The 22,642-nt window shown below is 43.5% G+C and overlaps 1 protein-coding gene and 1 long non-coding RNA gene across 7 annotated transcripts in view; one reads left to right on the forward strand and one right to left on the reverse strand.

Moving 5' to 3' along the window:
- LOC142656890 (uncharacterized) overlaps nucleotides 1-22,430 on the reverse strand; it is a 51,384-nt gene extending 28,954 nt beyond the window's left edge. Inside the window, exon 1 of the long non-coding RNA XR_012849770.1 lies at nucleotides 22,175-22,430. This is a non-coding gene — a long non-coding RNA (uncharacterized LOC142656890). The remainder of the gene's footprint in view (nucleotides 1-22,174) is intronic.
- The window catches only part of RAD18 (RAD18 E3 ubiquitin protein ligase), a 187,668-nt gene that overhangs the window by 136,682 nt on the left and 28,344 nt on the right, over nucleotides 1-22,642 (forward strand). The window contains exons 12-13 of one of the 6 annotated variants that reach the window (XM_075831860.1): nucleotides 10,221-10,353; nucleotides 10,493-10,782. The exons of 3 other annotated variants lie outside the window; for them this stretch is intronic. In XM_075831860.1, coding sequence (XP_075687975.1) covers nucleotides 10,221-10,320 — 100 coding nt within the window. In that variant the 3' untranslated portion in view covers nucleotides 10,321-10,353; nucleotides 10,493-10,782. Of the gene's footprint in view, nucleotides 1-4,241; nucleotides 4,440-10,220; nucleotides 10,354-10,492; nucleotides 10,783-22,642 lie in introns of those variants that run through there. 2 more of the 6 variants (XM_075831856.1, XM_075831859.1) reach the window with 2 other exon arrangements.

The raw sequence follows: 22,642 nt of genomic DNA on the forward strand, positions 1-22,642 counted from the left end.
CGGCCTGTGATTCCAGCAGCCACGTGTACGGCGCGCATCAGTCACGTTAAAGGTCAACTCGGAAGCAAAAGTGATGTCAGAGCTGCTAATGTGATGAATAAATAGAGCAGCGGCAATTTACACCAGCGGGATCGTAATTGTCAGCTATTGATATTTAAAGTGGAGACTAATGAGCGGAACTTGAGCCAAGCCTTGTCCCGAATAAAAAGTGCCGGCTCTGTACCGATCTCTATGGTGACAGGAGAAATGTACAAGACGGGAACCCTGCTGCTTTTTATTTTCCTGTAAACGTTGCAGATAAGAGTTTATTCCATTCTGTAAATTCTGACTGAAGAGAAGTAACATGCAGTGCACAGGATAATCTTCCCATATTTTAGGGAATTGCATAAACCGCAACTCCCTCCACTTCCGGAGATTATCTCTATGGATTGTTCCATTAGCATTGAGTTTCTTGCACCTTTTCCCAACCTGTTGCGCCCCAGTTGTTGCAAAACTACAACTCCCAGCCTGCAGCAGTCAGGGCATGCTGTAATTAGAGACCCCCCCCCAAGTTAGAGAACACCTTCAGTAATCCACTTATAAATCCAATCTAGAATGAAAAAAATGAGTTCACCCTGGTGTTTATTCAATGTGGGGCAGAGTAAGTAATTTTAGTTACTGCAGCCCTTTACTTTCTCCCTGCTGAGAGAGTGAAATAGAGAAAAAAAAAAAACTCACCCAGTTTTTTTTTAAATTTACTGGAGGGTATACAAACCGCAAAACACGGGACGTTCAATCAGCAGGTCCCGGCAGGGGGCGTAGGTAGAACGATCAGGTTTTAAATCCCATTGTTTAGCGATGCTCACACATGGCTGCTAAAATCTGCTCAGATGATGGGACTCTGCAAGGAGGTTTCACTCATTTCAATAGAATTGGGAACATACACATCTGGATCCACATTTAAAAATAAAAGCATATGGGAGCGAGAGGTAATATTTTATCTTGGAAGAGCTGGAGTATTTTTTCTTAAGCTTTTGTACTTAAAAATTGAAATGCCCTTTAAGTGTATTTAGATGGCCAGCTCCCGTCGTGCACAACATTTCTAGTTACTCCAGGCATCTACCGAGTGCGCACGTTGTGGCCAAACTCATAAATCAAGACGCTGCAGGTAACGGGCCCGTGTTCTGTTTATGAGGCGCAGATATCCTCATATAACACTGCTGGAGATCCCATTATATTAATGCAGAGGAGTCGGAAAGTTGCAGTGCTTGGATGCCGTCCATTTATGGGATGATCGGGGAAGGCTCTGCGCTCGTTCCATGGTAGGTGGTCATTAGGATCAGTATCTGCGTTTCTCTCTGATACTTTCATTCGGTCGTCCTCTCAGGGGTAGTGGGATAATTCCATATAATGGGACGTCGAATGACTCCTGCATCAACACCAGGGAGCAGCCGGCAGTTAGGTTGCCGTTTGGGTCACTACCTTTGACTAGTTTGGAGATTTTTTTTGCATTGTCTTGGCTTTACAGTGTGGTAGTGGCACTGCAGTTTACAGGGGTTGTCCTCTTTGGACAATCCCTTTTTGAAAGAAGGCATCCCTGAGATAAGCTGATGATTGGAGGTGTCCGAACAACGGGTTCAATTCCTCTGCAGCGCTATCACAGGAGGAATGGAGCATTACACCGTTCTCATTTAAATCAATGGGCTGTCCATGTAATGCATGGATGTGCTGGGTCCTCCAGAGTTACTCTTTCCTGTCACTCTTCGCTTTGACTAATAGATTTGGGGCCTGAATGGATGACCCTTCTCAACTAACCCGTAATTCCCTAATAGAGCATTTGAAAATGGTTTTTCTATACTAAACAACCGCTTTAATACTGCCCCTTCCTTTCTGCGTCCATTTTACTACAGCCGCGTCCTCTGTATCAACACAAAAAAGCTGAAACTGGTTATTTTTCACTTGTGCCAGTAATTTCCCGTGTCCTCCCATCCAGTCTCAAGTGTCGGTCGTTCGGAAGATATTTTCTCATTGGGAATCTATTGCAAATTCAATTCTCCATGTTCACTGCACTTCTCTCATGCTTTGTAATGGCTTCTCTCCTCTGGCTTCAGGCCAAGAGGTTTATAAACCGTGGGTAAAGAGAATATATGATGTAAGAACGGACAGAGCGTAACTTACTCGCCGTACAGTCTAGCGTTGTGCCCGACAGTGGTGTAAACAAGCGGAATCTGTCGCAATATCAAAGCCCCCATACAAAAATAGCAACGTTCTCTTATTGTACTCACATTGTTACAAAAAATTCTTACAAAAACAATTTGCTGATCCTTTTTGACGAATTTTGGGGGGAAAGCAACATTACCAAAAATGGAAGCACGGTGGAAACAATAAAGGTGGAGCCGCAAGACCTCATCTGTGTCTGGAACCGATATATTCTATTGCATCCAAACCAATGTGCTTGTAATCCAGGGAGCAGGCGTGAAACCTAAGCAGAAACAACTGGTCAGATTGGTCATTTAAACCAAAATCATTTGTCTTGTTCATAAAGTTTATGGAACTTGTGAAAACGGGTTGTCCGGAATTATAACTTCTATGGAAATTGGTTTTTCTTGACCTATTGAAGGAAGAATGGAGCAAGTAATGGAAGGCTGTGTAAACTTTTGAAAGGCAACTTTTTATTTATTTTTTAAGTAAAAAGTTGTATCATTGTGTTTTTTGTAACTTTACAAATGCTTTTTATTAAAAATTATTTTTACTTTTTTAGATACAGCTGCTCTGTATTCTCTGTTCAGGGTTCAGTGTCGGCGGGTCCTGTGTCTCTGACCGTTCATAACTTAGATGTGACACTTGACAGGTGGATGCTGCATGTCACAGATACGCAGGACCCGCACTGAAGCCAACAGGTCTGCGGGACTGACGGATTCAGTGAATAGCACTAGATACAGCTGTTCTGTTTAGGGAAGACAAAGCAGCTGTATCTAAAAAAGTAAACCTAATTCTTAATAAAAAGTATTTACAAAGTTACACAAAACACTGATACAGTTAAATAATAATAATTTTGCCTTTCAAAGGTGTACATAGTCTTAAGGGCACGGGTGCGACTGCGATCTCTGCACCCGCTATAGTTACACCCCTGTTTCCCACTCCCCCCCATGGACCAGTATGCAAGTCTCTCTTGGCTACCGGACCAGAGTAGCTTACAATCTACGGGGTATAGGGGAACAGTATATATGAAAAGTAGGGGATTAGCCGAGGTTGTTATAATCACTGTGTGATCATGACATTTGTCGCATCACTTAATAGATGGCTGATTTGTTTTACGTTGTTACAAATTTTTACTACCATCAGCTATTCCATTTTTACACTATCAAACGGGTTATATGTAATGTTGAGTAAGTATAAATAGTTTGCTGCGCTTTTCTTGTATCGATCATGATTTATACTCCAGTCGCATCCAGAGCTGCTGTAAGAACTTTGTGATCAGCTGTTAGGTCACATGTCTAACGGCAGTGTGGCGATACACCATCGTCCGTTCCCATGGTTAAACCGTAGGATTTTGCATACTGCTCGGGATGGGAGCAAACTGCATGCAGAAGAAGTAAAGCAAAGGATTTTCAGCGTAACATAAACCTGAAGATTTGTATGAAATGTTGTAAAATCAAATCTCTGTGGAGTCCGGCCCCATCCCATGCACACGACCATAGATTTAGTCCGTAGTGACCCATTTATTTGGATCGCCGACTGACGCCTTCCTGTATCCTTACTGGAAGGTGTCCGTGCCATGTTCTATTTCTTTGCTTTTTATGGACCGTTCTCCCGTACTTTAGGCCCCATGCACATGACCGTGCCCTTAATCATGTATTCACTGACCGTGATGACGAGCACGGTCGTGTGCAGGGGGCCTCGTGAATTATGGTGCCAGGAGGTGCATTGGGCTGTAGGATCATTACGAGCTTATAGGAACATTTGAAGCAGAACTATACAGAATCATACAGTCACCCCCCCCCCCCCCCCCCCCCGCTATAGTCAATGTATGGTTTGTTAATGTTTTATGCAGCCACAATAACATCTGGTACGGCAATGGGGTGATCACTATTTAGCAGCGCAGTTGTATCGCTCTTCGTGCCATTAGGCTCGTTTTTTGACAACATGGAAGCCCAACACAGGACCGCTCCTCGCGTGGCGTATGTGCCGGAGCTTACGTTTTTATTTGATTTTTTTTCTGCTATCTTCTGGATTGACTGGTGATCCTAATTATTTTGCAGCTTTGAACACGTGCATCCCATTACAGCGGTGTTCTCCTGTGACCAATCCGTACACTGGAAGCAAACGAGGACTGGCAGCCACGGCGCAGCTGGAAACGTTGATGTTCGGGAACTGGAGACGCTTGTACTAAAACGATCCATCGTATATCCATCCAAACACATCCTTGTCCCTGTCAGACTCGCTATATCTTATGCCAGGTATCAAAGTCCCAGGATGTTCACAATCCTGACAGGAAGACATTTATTTTTTTTATCCGGAATTAAAACTTCTCTTTTTCTCTGTATTGAGACATGTGGGGGCGTCAGAAGCTCTTTAGTGGTCTCACTGCCATTTAGTGACTTGGACAGTGACCGGCTCATTGTCAGAGCAGCCAGACCTCCGCCAATCACTTTTAGGGGATATCCTATTTGGACAACCTCTTTATAGGGTTTATACTCTTTTGCAAGCATTTTTTTTTTCTATTGCTCCAAATCTAAAAAAAAAATAATAATGAAAAAAATCAAGCAACTTTACAGATACTCTTGATGTCCTAACATTTCGTGTATACAGCTCCTGTGCAGACCTATGTGTCTCCATGGTTACAGTGTGTAGTCTTCTCCTGCGGTCGTCTCTTCGTTCTGTCCGTTGCTAATCTACTGAAAGTAAAGATGTACGTTCTTAGGCCCCATGCACACGACCGTATTATCATCTGTCCGTAAATACGGGTATATAGTCCTTTATAGTCATCCGTAAATCATTCGCATATACAGAATGATGTCCGTAAATACGGTCCGTAGTGCATCCATGTTTACGGATCCGCAAATAGAAGAAAACCACTAATGATATGTAACATCTGCAAACCTGGCGTCGCCTAACAACGCTTCCTTAATTACGGATGGCTATGGGTGCACATCCGTAGCCGTCCGTAATTACGGAAGCACCCATAGAATTCTATGGGGAGTTCGTTACGTAATTGCGGACAAAAGAAAGGACATGTTCTATCCTTTCTACGGCACGGACACCTATCAATACGAAAAGGTGTCTGTAGCCCATAGAAATGACTGGGTCCGTAATTACGGTTGAAAAATAGTCATGTGCATGAGGCCTTAATGTGTACATACTCTTTAACAGTAGGGCTACACGGTGGCTTTGGCTGTGACACAGGTCTCATGGCCACAGATCGCTGCGTGGCGGTACAAGCACCGCAAGTAATAAAAGTGGTTGCTTTACCGCGACAATTTGCGGGTTGTAAAACGACCACATTAATTTTAATTACCTTCTATGTGTCGTGGCCAAAGTCGCTGTGTGGCCCTAGCCTAATGGCTTCAGCCGCCGTGTTGTGAGTGACTATAGGTCTCCTACACAAGTAACATGCTGGGTGGCCACCACTAGTGACCGTCGTTACCGAGTCCATGGAGGTTGTCACTCGGCTTTCCACTATAAATGGGTTATAAATCCGCTTTACTATATCCTCGCTCGCACTCTCCTCGTTCTTCCTGTGTAAGTGTTCTCCGCAGTCCTGGCATTCTATTCCTAAACAATGAAGCCCAGGCTTTTGGGTTCCCTATCGAATAAAAGGTACGCAGCTCCCGATTCATGTTGTAAATTAAGAGAGAGGATCCTCTGTTCCAAGTCCTCATCTCTTGGTCAGAGAGGAGAGCGGTTACATAGGGCGTCGCTTGCTCTGGAGGACCTGTCCTTTTCTGCGTTGCAAAGACAACACATTGATATAATTGGATACTGTGTAATACTTAATTTCCCCTGTGGTGGTGCTGCAGGGAAATTGAACACTTACTGACAGGTTTCCCCACTGATTACTGATCGCTGGGGGTCCAGGCAGGAGGACACTTTGTGATCAGTTTGTTGTCAAGAGACCCTTCTAACAAGTAGGGATCATCCAAAGCGGAGACCACCTGTATAGATTTTCCTCAGTGGTTAAGTACAGGTAACGCTAATAAAAATCGGTGGACTTAAAGATGAGCGGTCACCCCTCTTGACATGTCTGTTTTAGTAAAATAAAAATCTGAATAATCTTCTCGGAGAACTGCGTTGTGGTGTTCCTCTCTTATACCTCCTAGAAATTTATGAATAAATTGACAACTGGGAGTTACCATTTCACATTGTCAAAGGGGCATGTTCCTTCACAAATAGAGACTGTGAGCACTGTTTAGACCTGGTCAGACTGTGTAGGGACAAACACCCACCGGTAACACCCAGTTGTCAATTTATTAATACATTTGTAGGAGGAATAACTGAGGGACGGCACAACGCAGATATCCTGGAATCGTCATTATATGTGGAATACATGTATTTACTAAAGCAGGCAAGTCAGGAGGGGGGACAGGTCCTCTTCAGGGTGTCTTTAGGCTCCATCGCCTGTACACATTTCCGTCTTCTCCCTGTTGACATTGAGAATGTGTGACTTGGCACTAAGATGTCTGAAGAACGTCACAGTCTCTGTATTTAGATGTCCTACATACTTGGCACTTTGTGTTCTTCCTACCATGGGTGCTTATAATTAATGCCATCATTCGTTGTTATTGGGTAATCCATTTTTGTGCTTATTTTTTAGCTCGCATGATCTGGTGGATATTTTTATTGCCATATTTGACGATCTTCTCTAAGTTGCGAAGAACACGTGGGGTAGGAGTCGGGGAGCAGGAATGTGTCCCATGGCACAGGGATTAGAGAAGTCGTGCTCATGCTATTGGCCTTCTCTTCATATGATGAACTTGCTTAGACAGGAATGGATCTGCTTCAAGTCATTCACATTTTGGGGCAGCGATCTGAAACCTGTGGATCCCAAGATGCTAGTTCCAGCGGGCTATGTGATATTATTGTAAGGAGGATTATATAATATAATCTGCCTTTTAATATTTCACTGTAGAATCTCAAATAGTAAAGAGGTGTCGATCAGCAGGATTCGGGAGACAGCTTTGGATGTGACTGGAGTAGAGAATAAAAGAAAAAGAAAAAACTGTGTGCAGAGTTACTGAGCATTATATGGAGATTTAGGGCTTATTTAGACGAACGTGTAATACGTCCGTGCAACGCGCGTGATTTTTACGCGCCTCGCACGGTCCTATGTTAGTCTATGGGGCAGTGCAGACAGTCCGTGATTTTTACGCAGCGTCTGCCCTCTGCGTAAAAGTCACGAAATGTCCTATATTTGTGTGTTTTTCGCGCATCACGCACCCATTGAAGTCAATGGGTGCGAGAAAATCACGCGCAGCACGCGGAAGCACTTCCGTGGGACGCGCGTGATTCGCGCAACCGCAGTATAAACTATGATTGAAAACAGAAAAGCACCTCGTGCTACAAACATACAAACAGTGTCATAATGATGGCGGCTGCGCGAAAATCACGCAGCCACGCATCATGCGGAGCTGACACACGGAGCTGTTTTGGACCTTTTGAGCACACAACGGCACGTTTTTTGCGTGCGCAAAACGCACACACGTGTGAATCCGGCCTCAATAATACCTCATGTAGAGGCAGCTATTGGGACATTATACTGTGTGGATGGAAGTTTTGGGGGGCATTATAATGTGTGGGGGCCCATGTGTATCTAGGATGGTCCTTGGCGGTGGAAACTAGTGCGATGATCCGAAAGACCTGTAAAATTTGATTGGGTGACATGGAGGATCAAATCCCAAAAATGTTCTCTTTTGATCTAATATCCGTTCAGTAGTCCGGAAGATTGTTGGATTTAGCACAAAAAAGTAAGAAAAAAAATCAACGGCACTCACCGAGAATAAGTCGTCTTTATTTCAATGCTCCAGAGCAGGTATGAAGTATCAGTGGACGTGAAAAGGACGTGGCCGAGCTGTGTGCGTCTACCGTGGCCGAGCTATGTGCGTCTACCGTGGCCGAGCTATGTGCGTCTACCGTGGCCGAGCTATGTGCGTCTACCGTGGCCGAGCTATGTGCGTCTACCGTGGCCGAGCTATGTGCGTCTACCGTGGCCGAGCTATGTGCGTCTACCGTGGCCGAGCTATGTGCGTCTACCGTGGCCGAGCTATGTGCGTCTACCGTGGCCGAGCTATGTGCGTCTACCGTGGCCGAGCTATGTGCGTCTACCGTGCCGAGCTATGTGCATCTACCTCCCGTGTTAATACCGGCTACGGAGCAGTGAAATAAATAATTTTTTGCTATTCCCGGACACCACCAACTCTAAAGCAGTGTCGAACCACTGGTCCCAGCGACCAAAATTGTCTGCATGTTTCCGGCTTCCTTGGGGGTGGTCCGGACTGGTTCTTGTGTATGGACTTGTTATTGGATTATATGACTGTCAAGCAGCAGCTCCAGCGCCTGTGTTGTGTTTGTTCTCACGTTACAGGTGCAGATAATTCGCACATTGTAAAGACTTTTCCTCTTAATTTCCTTTCTCTTCCATGTTCAGATAATATTTGGCCACTGAGAAGTCTACGGATTCTGTATTTGTATCCGGCGTGGCCAAACACCGTAAAATCTCCCGTCCACAGATGTCATTTTCTGGTGGTTTTTATCTTTCCTCCTGCGTCGGCTCCTCACACCTATAAATCTGCTGCAATAAGGCATAAGTGAATTTGCACAGCGCTCGGACCTCCGGCACTTGTGTGTGTCAGTAGCAGCATTGTACACATTGCAATATACCGAACATCTGCTTTCCTCCTATAATCCACTAATCTATTTAGTTCCTTATGTGGCCAATGTGTTTTCCTGATGCACAGACTTCATATTAATCCAGTTCTCCTTCGAAGTGTTTTTTTAAGGGGCACTTGCCTTTAAGACCAGATCATTACATTTTGGAAGGTCTTACAGATCTCCTGGTATCTGAAATGAGAGGGTGCAATTTTACCCACTAAGCAGTCTCCCAAAATATCAAAAGATTGGAATATATCTCGCGGTATAAGCCCCCCCCCCCCTGCTTAAACCTTCCAGCACATGGATTGTGTCATTTAAAGAGAACCTGTTCTTCATAGAGAAGTGAAGGGCCCACCATGCCACATAGATCCCCCCCCCCCCCCAAATGTTCAGGCCAATGAGACTGCAAAGCGCTGTTGTGGTCAAGCTGCGTGGAATCGCACATTGACCACGATGTTGTAGACCGGAAGAGTCGAGTCCGCAATCGCCTGATCTAAAGCTTGCATTAACCGCAATGCACAACAGCAGAGCAGGCGCTTTATAGACACTGAACTAGCAGGAGATGCCGGGAAGATATTGACATCCTACAGTATAAAAGTTAGTGAATGGAGTAGAAGACCGCAAACCAATGAATGCCATGAAGTTACTCAACATTGAATGTAGATTAAATCTACAAAATAAAATGATGTTCAAAGTAAGGCCTCATGCACACGCCCATGCCGTATTTTACTGCACAGACGGGCCGCGTAATGTCACCCGTGGATTGTCATCCGCATTTGCGGATCCTGCTCACATTAAAAAGCATAGGAGCTCAGTCCGTAAATGCAAAAAATAGGGCATGTCCTATTTTTTGCGGGTCATTTCTACGGCCCGGACACACCCCTTAAATATACGGGAAAGTGTCCAAGGCCCATAGAAATGAATGGATCAGTATTTTTAGCTGCAATTACGGATCCGAATTTCCTGATAATAATGACGGTCGCGTGCGTGAGGCCTGAAGCTTTGCTTTATTCATTATTTGAAGCGCCTTTTATACGATCATGTCCCTGTCTGTCGGCCCCTGCAGCTCCAATAATGCATTTCACACACCCCGCTAGCTTCTCGTGTCCTCCGCAGCTATAAACGTTTCTCCACCGCACAGCAAGAGGATACAGATGCGTTGGCCATTTGTAAAACATAATATATGACTTTAGGATACAAGACTTTCCCCCACTGAGCCGTTCAGTTTAGTTGTTGGATATAAACTTTAGTGATGTGTGAAATGTTGTGTTTGAACACCTGGCGGGAGGTGAAATCCACCAACCCACAGTGAAGGGGTCGTCCGCTCTGCCGTGTGCGTGCAAGGACTGACAATTCTAGGTTTATCTCCGCAGCGCTCCATCATTCTGTAATACCGGACGTCCAGGATTCCTATTCCAAGAAATATACATCCAGCAAACGAGCGCTGAACACGCGGCTCCGGGAACCACGTAAACCGCGGCGTTGGTGCTCAGGTCCATTAATAAGGTTTGATTAAATGTCTTTTAATGCAGTTTATATTCTGTTGAGTTATTGAACATTCACGGCACGATCCCTGTCTGACTGCACATAGCAGATTGATTTCTGGGTAATCAGTAACTTTTTTTTCTGCTTATATAATTAATAGATTGTATATGACCGATAGCCGGCGGATGTGGCCTGACTCATTATCATGGCTGATAAGTGCATATTAATAATCCAGCGCGTCTCGTCCACTCCACATTGCACAAGGTTTTAATTATTCTCGTCCAGTTCACAGCTTTTAATGGACAGAAGAGCAACATTACTAATAGGAACCGCAAATGAATATGACTGAACGTGGCATTGTATTTCATCAAGGCTTATTAGGGATGACAGCGCTGTAGGATCCAGACTTATCCTTCATATTCCTTATGTATATGTATGGTTGTCGCGATACCAGAATTTGGACTTCGATACAGATACTTCGTGTAGTATTGCGATACTCGATACCAAAACTATACTTGTGCCAACCATAATAAGACGACTTATTTTAATGTTTGTTGTAAAAAAATACGTGTTTTTAAAAAAATGTAACATTACTTTATTTAATTTTTTACTTATTAAAAAAAAAAAACTTTCATGTACCAGCATATATCTATATACTGATAGTACACAGACATATATCTATGTACTGATAGTACACAGGCAGTTGTTAGGACAGACCTCAGTATGCCCTAACAGGAAATATGGTCAGACAGCCCTCGGGTCCTTCAATGGACCCTGGGCTGTCTGCCCATATATGGTATGTCCCTTGATCGCATCACAGGGATTCCCTGTAACGCGATCCGAAGGGCATCTCTCCTTCTCATTTGAATGCTGCAGTGGTGGTTAGCTTTGATAGCAGCATTCAGAGGAATAGCGGCGGAGATGAGAGGTTTCTCTGATCTCCGCCGTTAGAGCGGGGCTGCGGCTGTGTAATACAGTCATTGCCCCGGGCGCTCCTGACAAGTGTGTGTGTGCGCGCGGTCAGCATGAGGTGATGCGGCTGGCGCTGCACTAATGAGCGGCGGCACAGGCAATGAAGACAGAACATGGGGGTGTTTTGTAGTGCATGCTCTCTATCTTCAGTGCCGCCACTCATTAGTGCAGCGCTGGTCGCATCACATCGCGCACGTGCTTGTCATGGTTCAGGAGCGGGGTAATGGCTGTATTATACAGCCGCAGCCCTGCTCTAACAACATTCATGTGTTACAATACTAAGCTGTGCGGCCGTTCAGCTTAGTATCGAAATACATGAAATAACAGTATCGAACTGTTTGAGGGTGCACGGCATCGAAACAGTATCGAACCCTAGTTATATGGCTCTAAAATATAGCAAAGCCACAGATCCGCTAGTGTAGGGCTGTTGGGTCAAATAGGGTGGATTTTTACCAACCTAGATCCTTTATGGTCCCACTCAAGATAAGGGGTGTCTGGCAGCCACTTTTCTCCATTCTTTTGAGAAGAGAAAAAAACAAGTTGGCGGACATCTATTTTATGTCTATGGCTGGCTTAACACTTTCCTGCAGTCCTGATTTGCTTTGAGATTGGACACCAGAGTCACAGAACAAGTGTCTGCCCCTCCAATAGACATGGGCAAATAAGTATAAGAGAAAAATCTTACATTTCGCTTAGTTTTGTGTATACAGCTCCTACGCAGATCTATTATGTCCATGGTTACAGACTACAACCAAAACCTGTGTAGTCTGATCCTGCAGTCACATGATACTCAATCTGCCCCCTTTTCTAATTAAAGTAAAGACCGTAAAAGAGGCGGAGGAGTAAAGGGGGTTTTACACTGGGCAATTATTGGGCAAACGCTCGTTCATCTACTGATCATATCGTTTTAAAAAAGTAAAATGTTATCGTTGTCGGCAGCACATCTCCCTGTGTATCATGGGACGCGCTGCCTACATGATAAATGAGTAACGACCGCTCGTCCCCATCCATTGTGACGGGAGCAAAGGAGCGCCGATCAACGAACTATCTCATTGATCGGCGCTCGCTGCACTGGCCAAAATTGGCCGGTGTATTCGGGCCTTAACACCTACTGCAGAGTCAGACACCGTTCTGCATAGGAGCTGTAGACACAAGTTTAATATTAAACTCAAGATTATTTGCAACATTGTTTAATTTTAAATTTTAAATGCATTGGGGTAATGGAGTTGTTTCAAAATTCTGTTCAGCAGTTTCTTAGTTATGTCTGTTCCTTCCAAGGGTTGTCCAGTATTCGAAAAAACAGGGGTCTTCTTTTTTTTATATCCGGCACAGCCCGTAGAGAAGAGAAGCGCTAAGCCCCCTAATATCTTGGATGCACATGACATAGAAGTAACAAAGTATCAATATATAAATACTCCGATTACTCCTTCCAGGAATCGAAATAAATAAGTGACAACCTCCATGCATGCTGTAATGGCCACCTCTTCCTGTCGTCACTTTTGAAATGCTGTGGGGAGGCTAATTGTACCCATCTGGAGATATTTGCTTTGGTGCCATTGCCCTTTTAGGTATCTTACTGGCAGGGGTTGTGTATTTTGTCCTCCCTGGAGCCGCCGCTGGTTCGTGACACAATTGTGTCAACTATAACTCATCAAATGGAACTTCAGTAGAACGTCATTGTGCCAGATACGATTGTGCCACTCTTTGCAGCATTGCTTTCTGGCCGCAGTGTCCTGTAACGGCCTGATCAGTTCACTTTGGCACTTTGCGTACAAGCTGTCAAATAGACTAGCTGAGCCCCCCTCCTGCCACAGGAAGACATCGGCTTCCCCCGGGAGACGGCACCACCAGAGGGAACATTTTCATACTGGATCTCAGTTCCACTTTCCTTCCATCTGTGCTGGGGCTGAGATGAGACGCCAGGAAGCAGATTTCTTTTAAGTTGATTTCATTTGTTTTAAGTCCGTGTAAAAATATCTCCTTATTCAGCTCATATTGTGCCGGAGAAACCAGGGTAGGATGAAAGGAAACGTTTACAAAGAAGACAGTAGGTCTTCCCTAAATATTTCCTCTTGTAGTTGTATAATGAGGAGGTCCGATCAGTCAAGTTTATAAACAAACTTTCCCAGATGCCAGGCTGAATTTACAAAATAATTAGGAACCTTAAAATGCAGGACTCTAATATATTGTGGAATTTATTATCCTAGGGCTGTGTACACATTCAGGATTCACATGCTGTGGATAAAACCTGATTGGTAAAATGAATGTGTTGTGGATTTTAAAATCTACAGCATGTTAATTATTTTTACAGATTCCGTGCTGAAAAGCCACAGACTGGCTCCATTTAATAACCATAGAAGAAATCCACGTGCAGATCGTGAAAATCCGAGTTTCTTCTCTGGACTGCTATAAAATCTGTGTGATCAGAGCCTTATGAACAAGCCATATAGATGGACAGGGATTCCGAAAACATTTTTGTAGGTGGCATCCGAATGTGACGTGATATTGGAGAACTTACGTTTTAGATGTTGCAGCACAATGCAACTGCTGGGAGAAAGGAGTCCGGCGTATTCACGAGTCGCCGCTGAATGGCGGCTTTCTCTCTATGCACTGTAATAGGGAGAAATCTGACAATCCGAGCTGCAAGTTGTGAACATGTCGGACTCCTTCCTCCCAGCGCTTGCATCGGGCTGCAAAGTTTAAAGTTTGAGTTCTCAAAAAACACGTAACTATCACTGGTAAGTGACAGACTGCCGACATTAGCTGGTCCGTCACTACTCTGTGCTGCCGTCCGGTAGGACAGCAAAAAGTTTCTGACCGGTTCCCTTAAAAAAATATCTCCAGACTCCTCTGATTTATTGAGCCCCCCCTCCCTCTGTCTATATGCAGCATTTCCCTGGTTATCTATATATTTTTATTTTTTTTACTGGCGGTTTAGTTACAGTACATATAAGGTTTATACATTGTCTTTGCTGTAATTAAAATCCGCTCTCCATGCACTGAATTCTTGCTGAGCTTGTGTTTATCCAAAGCTGCAGTATAAAGCATGGTGGAGGGACAGAACTGCAGCCCGGGCCTCTGATGATTTAGAAGGTGTATTTCAGACTCCGATTGACTGTGTAACTAAACCGAGGTCTCAGCCATGTGCCCTAATGAGCAATGCAGAAAATAAATATCAATTTTGCATTATTCAGACGGTGCATTAGGTGATATTTTTAGGACAACAACTCAATATCTTCGGGACTAGTCTGGCGTTACCATCCACAACCATAGATTATTCTCTGCGTGGCGCAGACCTGCTTCAGCCTTGGTTCTACATTATATTCTGATGTAAAAGTACAAAGGAGCAGTCTATATATAAAGGAAACGTTGCGTTTCAGTAATTCCTGTGGCTCAATCCTTCTTATTTGCCCCCTCAGTGAAGTGCTGATTGTGTTACTTTTATTCGATATCTTGGTCCTTAGTGTTAACAGGTCCGCGGCCCGGCGCACACACCAGAACAATGCTAGAAATGGAAAGATTGTGAAACTTGTGTAGATTAAAGGTGACCCCTCACTTAGAGATCGCTGCTGGAGCACAAACCTTCACAGGGTATTCACAAACAAACAAGCCTTATTCCAGCAGGTGATGAGATGTGTCCTGGGGAGGAAACGTGCACATGGCTCCTACGCAACTGGGAAATCGAAGAACAGTTGGGCAGCACGTGTATTCTACAGAGAACGTCCAGAAGGGGAAGAAAATCGGATTTTGCATCCTGTGTCCGTGTCTATCTCGGTCTACACATTGGGGCGGATTTATTAAGATGTGTAACATTTAGACCGCATAAAGCCCTGTTCACACACAGATTTTTCAGGGGGTTCTTTTAGCCCAATTTTTTTGATTTGCCGGCACTTTTTTGCCACTTTTCGCAGCATTTTCCCCCGTAGCCATTGAAGCTAATGCAAGGACCGTGGGCAAAGAAGCGTTCAAGAACAAGCGCCGCAGCTTTTTTCTGCCTCCCATTGGTTTCAATGGGAGGTCAGAAACGGGACCGCGACACGAAAGGACATGTCGCTTTTTTTCCCCGCAAGCAGCTATAAGCCACCAGAGAAAAAAACAAAACGACTCTGGCTTCCATTGAAATCAATAGCGGGTGATTTCGGCTGTGTTTTTCGGCGCTGATTACGGGCAGCCTGAAGATTCACCAGATTTACCACAATGCATGATGTATGATAAATTTGGCTCATCTTGGTAGACCCCATTCTGTTCCTTATACCAACTCTTAGTTGGCTTAGCTGTTGTTTGGTGCACTTTTAAGACCCTTTTTTTTAAAGTATGTAGTGAGGCACAAACATCTGTGTCTCTAAATTAGTCTAAAATGAAATGCGCTAAATTGCACCAAAATGTTTTTGTTTTTTTTAACACATTCTTAACAGGCACAGTAGTAAATCTTGCACAATGTGTGTGACCAAAAGTTCCCAAAATTCTCTACAGACCCATATATATAATAGTAGGAGTAGCTGAGCTTGGATCATTCCTAGTTACTGATTCAAACCAAGGTAGCGCCACCACTAGAGGGAGCTCACTGCACACTGTTTTATTATTGCGTTTACAGTATGCTTCTAAGCTCCCCCTATTGGTTGCTGTGGGGGATTCAGAATTTTATTATTCATTTCTAAATAGAGGATGTGTCCAAAAATGGTGTTCTAACAATCTATCGATAGACGTGATTATTAGCAACTCCTGAGTGCAGTTTTTTTCCTGTAATCATTGTCACCCCCTTCTGAGTACTACACTTTGTATAAGCTGTCGAGTGGGGGAAGGGAAGCACATCTCTGGTTTATAATGATAGTTGTCAATATTCAAGCCCCTTCAGCTGTTGCTTATTAAGGTTTATCACCGTTCTTGTTGGATGCAAAACCACAGATGACACACAATGATGTCCTACTGATCTGAACCACCATGATAAATGTGTGAACTTGTGTATGCTATTGAAGACAGTAGAATAATGTGTCCTAAGCTCAACACCAATGCAGGAGGGACCTAATAATTAACAAATCTGTACACCACGGGATGTAGTCTGTTGGTGTATATATATATATCTGCCACATGTGAAGGTGCAGATTGTGCTGTACTGGCCACTATTTTGGTTGTCACCCACTCCAACAGGATTTTTAACACCATGGCCCTAAATTAAGATTACAAGGAAATAATTTCAAGAAAACCTGTCTTCATACACCCTAAAATAATTCTGCGTTAACAGAGGGGGGGGGGGGTTCTCTGTTCAGGATCCTCATCTCTTGGAGTGGAGAGCGGTTATATAGACCCGTCCTGTATTACACAGACAACACATTGATATAAATGGACACTGTAATGCTTCATTCCGCCTGTGGTAGCGCTACAGGAAAATCGAACACTTACTTTTAACTCTGTATGTTACAGCCGACACTTCACAGTAACAGCCTGGATCGGAGATAACTCAGATCCCGACCGTTTAGCCAGTGAGATGATGCAGTAAATAGCAACCTTGGTATCTAATCCTCTTAGCCCATCGTCGTCGTCCCCGTGATGCGATCGTGGGGTACCAATGGTTGCCATAGCAGCCTGGGGGCCTACTAAAGGTCTACCATCTTTGCGGATCTAAAAAGCCTTGCCAGACTGAATAGGAGCCGGTAAATAACGCAATATACTGCAATACATAAGTGTTTCAGTGTTGAAGAAGCGATCATTTGATCGCTGGACCAAAGTTCCCTAGGGACACTAAAAAATAAATAAAAGTAAAGACCTATTAACGTTTTATTATATACAATATTAAAAGTTATTTTTGCCTGAAAATAATGTGAAAGAATTATACATAATTGTTATCCCGCGTCCGTAAATGTCCGAACTATTACAATATAAATTTCTTTAACTCGCACAATCAACGACGTAAAAAAAAAAACCCGTAATTGTGTTTGTTTTGTTTTATCGATTCGCCTAAAAAGTGATCAAAATTGTACGAATAACTACAGCTCGCCCCACAAAATCGATCTCTCACATCGCTCAATCGATGGAAAATCCAAAAGTTATGGCTTTTAGAATATGGCGACAAACAGGTTTTTTTCTTAACAAATAGTTTTTCTTTTTTAATATTTTTTTTCATGTTTTACTATGTAGATTTGGCTCTTGTGTTAATCGTATTGACCCACAGAATAAAGTTAATGTGTTGTTTTTGCCTCACGTTGAACATCGTAAAAACAAAACCCAAAAAAACAATGGAGGGATCACTTTTTTTTTCCCCATTCCACCCCACAAAGAATTATTTTTTTTTTTTTTCAGTTTCCCAGTGTAAAATTATGCCGTTAAAAACGAACACAAAAATCAAGTTCTCATACGGCTGAAAGTGAAAAATTGGCTGTGGCCGCAAGGGGTTAACTGCATTTATTCTCTCCCCCCCCCCCCCCCCATTGTATACGGGTTGTGCCCTGGTAATACATGTTTTACGCGGGATTATATTTCTAGACCTAATTAAGAAGATGAATTGTTTCTACGGACTTAAGAACATTTCAACCAGTTGCTGGTTATAAAATTACGAAACCAAATTGAAAACGCTCAAAAGTGACATTTCACATTCCGCCGCTGCTTTACTGATTTCTCGTTACGTAAATTGCTGGCTTTCTGAGAAATAACGATCGAAACCCAGAACATTTTCAGAAGGCGTTGTGTGTGTTTAATGCGGAGGCTAAAGAGCTTTGAAGATTCTCGCAATTAACATCCTAAATACGTGTTTGCCATCACCAGAGTCTTATTTTCAGACCATATTATCGGAGAGCCACAACTTGCAGCTGATGAGTCCGTCTCCAGGTTTTCAGTAGATTGAAGATTAGTGCCAGTGTATACGCACATAGGGTTGTCTTCGTCATGGCGGCTCAGTGTGTGTGTGTGTGTGTATATAATAAATATATATATATATATTCTCAACGTGTACACACGTGTTTCCTCTGGGTGCTCTGGTTTCATGTCATTAAAGGGGGTTTCCACTACCGGACAACTGATAACCTATCCACAGGATAGGTCCACAGGATAGGTTATCAGTATATGATTGGTGCATGTCTGACACCCGGACCCCGCACCAATCAGCTGGTCTGCCTGCCTTCGGGCAGCGGATGTCATTGCACAGTATGCAGTGTAAGCAGCTGGCTCTGTACATTGTATAGCGGCCGTGCTGCAGAACGGTTTCTCTTGAATACTGCAGCTTGGCTGCTATTCCGTGACCGGAGCCATGTGCCCGGAGGCAGCCGTAGTGGTGGATCGGTGCGGGGTCTGGGTGTTGGACACACACACCGATTATATACTGATGACCTATCCGGTGAATAGGTCATCAATTGTCCGGTAGTGGAAAAGCCCTTTAACTAAAACCATATTGGAGCCCAAGTATAAATATATATACACGCTATGTCCTTGCGAATGGGAATAACTGCGCCAAACTTGTAGGACATCCAGCAGGTGGCATGAGATTGGGCTTTAAAAATCATAAAAGGAGTAATCCAGCTGAAAACCTTCATCACCTATCTATAGGTGGGGGTCTGACTGCTGGGACCACCACCAATTGCTAGAAGGGGGAAACCAATCTAACACTCCTCCCGCACGTCCCAGGTAAGGCGGTATATGTATGAAGCGGCTATCACTCGGCCTCTTTCATAACATCCGTATTCTTGACCACCACTCCATTCAAACTCCTCACCGCACTGGGGCTCATCATTGATTGGGGTCCCTTGTTCTAGTGATCACTGGGGGACCCAGCGGTTGGACCCCCAGTTGACCTAACATTTATCACCTATCCATTCGACTACCCCCTTTAATTGAGTGGGATGATTTCCAGCAGCCTATAACCAAGCTACGCCAATAATTTGCAAGAACCACACTTCCGTACATGTCCCCCTGGTTAACTGGCCTGTGAGTAGATTGTAAGCTCATGGGGTAAGGGACTGATGTGAGTAAATACGTTGATGCAATAGAAATATTGGACAGTATGTAACATGACAGGATCAGCCAGATTTATTTTTACTGTATTATTTATTAATATTTATTAAAGTTTCCTCAAGACTCTCTGCAGAATTACAAGTTCACCGGCTGATATAACCTTTCTGCCTCCAGAGCTCCGTGCGGTGTTTTTGTTGCGCGGTTGTTTACACTCGCCTGTCCTCTGCATACACCCACATGTACTAATTGGATCTCAGAATAGATCACAGTGTTAACATGAGCGCCCGCACGCTGTGGCCTCAACGCCCCCCAGCATGGTTCACAGACACATTCACATGAGATTCTGGTTCGTTTCTTGAAGGTCTTTTATTGTATGTCTATTACTTTCTGCATCATTGATACATTGTACGGTGTTTGTGTCCACCATGTACAAAATGCAACCTGTCAATTCACTGCGATCTGATATGTAATTCTGTGTTTTCGTGGTGTCACTGTTTGCTGTGTGCCTCAGTGATAACAATAAAGCTGGTCATGAACATTAAATGTTTCTCAGTGGATATGTTGATGCTATAATGTCTATGAGGACAGTCGCTGGGTTCACACAGAGTTTTTTGCAGACTGATCCTGTATTATACTCCAGAGCTGCCCTCACTATTCTGCAGGTGGAGTCACTGTGTACATACATTACATTACTTATCCTGTACTGATCCTGAGTTATATCCTGTATTATATTCCAGAGCTGCACTCACTATTCTGCTGGTGGAGTCACTGTGTACATACATTACATTACTTATCCTGTACTGATCCTGAGTTACATCCTGTATTATATTCCAGAGCTGCACTCACTATTCTGCTGGTGGAGTCACTGTGTACATACATTACATTACTTATCCTGTACTGATCCTAAGTTATATCCTGTATTATACTCCAGAGCTGCACTCACTATTCTGCTGGTGGAGTCACTGTGTACATACATTACATTACTTATCCTGTACTGATCCTGAGTTACATCCTGTATTATACTCCAGAGCTGCACTCACTATTCTGCTGGTGGAGTCACTGTGTACATACATTACTGATCCTGAGTTTCATCCTGTATTATACTCCAGAGCTGCGCTCACTATTCTGCTGGTGGAGTCACTGAGTACATACATTACATTACTTATCCTGTACTGATTCTGAGTTACATCCTGTATTATACTCCAGAGCTGCACTCACTATTCTGCTGGTGGAGTCACTGTGTACATACATTACATATCTTGTACTGATCCTGAGTTACATCCTGTATTATACTCCAGAGCTGCACTCACTATTCTGCTGGTGGAGTCACTGTGTACATACATTACTGATCCTGAGTTTCATCCTGTATTATACTCCAGAGCTGCGCTCACTATTCTGCCGGTGGAGTCACTGTGTACATACATTACATTACTTATCCTGTACTGATCCTGAGTTACATTCTGTATTATACTCCAGAGCTGCACTCACTGTTCTGCTGGTGGAGTCACTGTGTACATATATTACATTACTTATCCTATACTGATCCTGAGTTGTGGATAGATTGTAAAATACTCAACATAGGAGACACACTTGTAAATGACCGCACTAGACATACAGGGTTAAACCCTTTTACATGAATACTCTCATCATTGTTATTCACTTTCCTTCTATTTCTTCCCTTCTTTATTTATCTCAAAGCCTCAATTTCTGTAACCAGCCTGAGTATAAATGTGGGAATAATCGCTGTGTATATCTTGTCATCTTTAGATCCTGATCTTTCTGTTGACTTATATTTACAATGATTCCTTTTCATTTCTGTTTATTCAGCATCATTTTTTCTTTTCTTTTAATTTGTTAAATAATATTGTAATGAACGTTTGAATTAGCGCCAATAATTCAGCCTCTAATTAATAGAGAATTAGTTCTAATTTCCGGCTTAGAATAAGATTTGGTTCATTGGGACCTTTGCATTATATTAATTTGGATGGAAATGAATGCGTTATTGGAGGCTGTGGCGTCTTCCAGTCGCTGAAGGTTATGGCCACAGGTTCGCTGCCGGGATATTGTGTTTATAAGAATGCGCAAGATTGTAACATTTTCTGGATTGTTGGATTAATCCCAAAGAGAGAGAGAAAACTGTCTTTGTGTTAACCAGGTATAAGGGAGCGTTCCTGACGTACGTGCTAAAGTTTTATCAGACGAACGTAGAAATCGTCCTTGGGATTGACGTCTTTTTGACAGCCGTCGCACAGCTGCATGCATTTCTATGGGGCTATTCATACGGCCATTGCTTTAATGGACTGTGTGAGGGCTCGTGAAAAAATAGGACTGTGAAAACCGGTCCCGCACGGGTGCAAATCGGGCGTGAAAAGCTGCCGTTTTTCACGACCGATTTCACACACACGTTCGTCTGCATAAAGCTTAAATGTAGGGCAAAAACACGATGTGAACAGGGCCTTACAGATTCATTTTAGCTACAAAAAGCACATTACTTCAGTTACACCAACTTCACATCATTTTCGGATAACCCCTTTAACATATCTCCCACAATGCAGTGTGGATCCTGCATGTGAATGTGCACAGTTTCTATGGAAGTCTGTTGAGTTCTAAACCTTATTCCATCAATCATACAGAATTCTGCTCATTTCTGGTCATCGTCCCCTGCAGGTTCAGAGTTCCAGCACATGGCCCACTCTGCTGTGAAGGATTGTGGGAGATATGTTTTCATCATGCATCGTACATTATCCGATTGTATTGATAACACCCCCCCCCCCCCTGTAAACTCACAGCAAAGGGCATTACATTAGGTTTAGTGCCTGAAAAAATGTGAATGCAGCTCTGGTTGTGATTGGAGTTTATCTAACATAAGACCAGTATAAGATAAGTAAAGTATTTGCAGAGTTTACTCAATATAAAATGTAGATGAAACCTGGAAATGATGTTCAGACGCTCGTTATCAAGATTTGGAGATCTCGTCCGCGGCTCCTTCTCCAGGCAGCTGCTTCTTGTATCTTCTGGTGAATCCAATGTCTGAGGGTTTAATCGATTACTGAGATGCGTGAGATGCCGGGCTGGAAATCCCTGAAATATTGCCCTGTCAGGTGAAGCAAACCGTTATCATGTGGATGTAAAATGCAGAGCTGGCAATGGTGAAGGGGAAACTTCCTGGCCCTGATCCTGCAGCCGCACGTCCTGGGCCTGCCATGTATCCACCAGACAGATACATCCGATACATTGTAGCACTTGTCTTCTGTTACAAGGTCCTCCACGGTTTCAGCTCTATTGTATTATATTCAGAGGAGCTCGATTTATTGTTGTTGTAAAGTCTTGGTGCTTGGACGATCCGCAGCGTAGTAGGTCGCTATGTAAATGATGAGAGTTATATAAACTGTCTGCA

Source organism: Rhinoderma darwinii, chromosome 7, assembly GCF_050947455.1.
Source record: "Rhinoderma darwinii isolate aRhiDar2 chromosome 7, aRhiDar2.hap1, whole genome shotgun sequence".
NCBI classification, from domain to species: domain Eukaryota; kingdom Metazoa; phylum Chordata; class Amphibia; order Anura; family Rhinodermatidae; genus Rhinoderma; species Rhinoderma darwinii.